Genomic DNA, 2,730 nt, shown 5'->3' with positions numbered 1-2,730 from the left:
CTTGCTGGAAGGTGGCTGAACCTGCTGCAAGTCACCATTGACCACAGCCGTGATGGACAATGGCTCCTCCACCACCTTGGAGATCTGGACCTGGACCAAAACCTCTTTGTCCACCGTGGTGACCAGCCCAGCCCCACACCCTTGGTGACACCCTGTTGAGACATGGGGATGTTCTGGCCTCACCAGGTCTCCTCTTGCACCAGGAGGAACATCTCGAGGTACTTTTGAAGTACCTGTTGAGACATGGGGATGTTCTGGCCTCACCAGGTCTCCTCTTGCACCAGGAGGAACATCTTGAGGTACTTTTGAAGCCCATCAACGTCCTAGAGACATGTTCTCCAGCCCATCCCTCCACCAAGATGAGACCATGAGGACCCCACGGAGGGGAAATCCCCCCCATCAAAGCTCTGGGGCTTGTTGCTGTTGTTGGAGGACACCGAGGTGGGTTTTGTGCCCTCCATGGTGGTGCAAAGAGCTCTGGGTGACCCCAAAGTGCCCAACAGATGTGCCTCATGGTGGGGTGAGTATGTCTAATGCAGTGGGGTCAACAGGTCTACCTCGTGGTGGGGCTGGCTACCCCGTAACTATCCACCCCATAGCTGTCCATAGCTGTGGGTCTAGCCCATGGTGGAATCCATGGGGCAACCCCATAGTAGGGCTAACAGGTCAACCCCAGGTCTACGTACCCCATGGTGGAAATGGGTCGAACTCATTGGGGCCAACCCATCAAGCCCATGGTGGCACCCCCATGGAGTCGACCCCATTGGGCCAAGAGGTCTACCCCAAAGATTCCACTCGGATCTCCTGCCCCTACGAGCTTCAGGGCACCTTGGGCCACCTCTTCCCCTTCTCCAGCAGTAGAAGACGTGGTGAAAAGCCACGTCCAACACCCCTTTATTCATCCAGCAACATCTCAACAGGGTCCTTGTGGTCAACCCCTGCCTGCTCCTCACCCAGTGCTCGGACCGGCCGGCTCTGGGGATCTTCATCATGGAAGAGGAGGAGGAAGCGAAGCTCTGGGTGGGTCCATCCCACGGCCAGTGTGGGGCTGGGTTGGGAGCTCTCAGTTCCTTCTCATGGTCTCCTGAAGCCACCGCGTGTACTTGCAGAGGTTGACGTAGACTCCGGGTTTCTTGGGGTCTCCACACACACCAGGACCCCAAGAGACGATCCCTTGGAGACGCCCATCACACATGAGAGGTCCCCCGGAGTCACCCTGATGGGGCGGGACATGGGTCCCATGGAGGATAACAGGGCTCAGGGCAAAGATCCCCCCCAGCTCATGGACCATTTGGGGGTTCACCTTCCATCTCCAGCCCCCAAATGGTCCCACCTCCAAGCCCACGTACCCACCAAATGCCACCCACTTGTGCCCAATGGCAGCTGCTAGAAGCTTCCCTCATCACAGGACCTCATCCAAAGGTCCACCAATGACCATGGACCTACCTGGCAGGAGTCGGCCCGGCTCTGGGATTCACCAGCACAAACCATGTTGGGGGTGATGGAGTCGGGGTAGATGTGCCGGCATTGGTCCTCTGAGATGATGGTCACCTTGGTGCAATGGAGGTCCTCTGGGAAGTTGACTGTGGGTGATGGAGGACATGAGGTCACCCATATTGGAGACACGGATCAGAACATCCAACCCAGACCCAACTTGGACCTCATTGGTGGTACCCAACAGGAGCTCCAAAGCTTCTTGGTGTCCTCACCATGGTCAAAGATGGCCAAACTTAGCCCAACCTTTACCCATGTCCCCATGGGGATGTGACCCACACCAAGAGGTCCCCATTCCACCCCATACAGGCGGGTCGCCTAGGGCTGGTGGTGGACCCCCATCCTGAGATCTGACAGGTCTTGCCAGGCACTGGACAATGGGAAGCCAATGGCAAGGGCTTCACCTGCTTGTTGATGTGGATGGGGAGGTGGAACTTGATGAGCATCAGGTCACCGTCCTTGTTGGTCTCGTTGTACCATGGGTACTTGAAGACCATGGCTGAATGTCTCCTCTGCTCGGTGCCACCGGAGTCCTTGTGCCTCCGGCCACCCAACCGCACGTTGATGAAGCTGATGGAGCCCAAAGCATCGTGGTTGGTGGCGTTGGAATGGACACAGATGACCACGGAGACCCACCAAAAGCAGATTCATGGACCCAGAAGAAGCCAAAGCAGAGCTAAGGTTCTACTCAAGCAGAGCGAAGCCTCCTGAGATGCCACCAACCTCTCCCAGCCACCAAGCAGGACCCCCAGGGTGCCACCTAAAGCCAATCTTGGTTGGCCTCAACCCATAGAGACCAAATCCACCAGGTTCCTACCCTGGGACGTGGCAATGGGCGGCCGTCAGCACCCAGTTCTTGTCCACCAGCGTCCCACCACAGATGAACCTGTCTCCTTTGAAGAGGGCAGCTTGCCAGGGCAGGTCACAGGAGGTCCCCTCGATCACCCATAGGACGTTCCTTGAGGCTATGGGGACAAGGGGAGGTGACACAGGTGGCCGGGGACCTTCTGTGACCACTTGTGGTGGCCCCATCCCCATGTCTCCAACCTTCTGCATAAGGAGGGGAATGAGTGGTGGAAAAGGCCAGATCAATATGGGGGACACTGGGAGGTCCATAGAGTGGATGTGGGTCCATGGGGTCAATAGGGAGAGGTTCACAGGGTGGATGTGGGTCCACGGGGTCAATGGGGAGAGGTCCATAGGGCGGATGTGGGTCCATGGGGTCAATGGGAGGAG

General features: G+C 57.5%; 1 protein-coding gene across 1 annotated transcript; it reads right to left on the bottom strand.

The window, feature by feature from the left end:
* Positions 1–1,063: 1,063 nt before the first annotated feature.
* On the bottom strand, positions 1,064–2,459 carry LOC104403169 (kallikrein-8-like; the record flags this gene model as incomplete). Its single annotated transcript, XM_010011227.1, has 4 exons — positions 1,064–1,216; positions 1,447–1,583; positions 1,802–2,064; positions 2,312–2,459. Coding segments are annotated over 4 exons (701 nt in total), but the record flags the coding sequence as incomplete, so codon positions are not given.
* Positions 2,460–2,730: the final 271 nt, after the last annotated feature.

This window comes from Nestor notabilis, unplaced genomic scaffold, assembly GCF_000696875.1.
Source record: "Nestor notabilis isolate BGI_N333 unplaced genomic scaffold, ASM69687v1 scaffold16223, whole genome shotgun sequence".
Lineage (NCBI taxonomy): Eukaryota > Metazoa > Chordata > Aves > Psittaciformes > Psittacidae > Nestor > Nestor notabilis.
The sequence above is the reverse complement of the archived record's forward strand: the minus strand, read 5'-3'. Positions and strand labels throughout refer to the sequence as shown.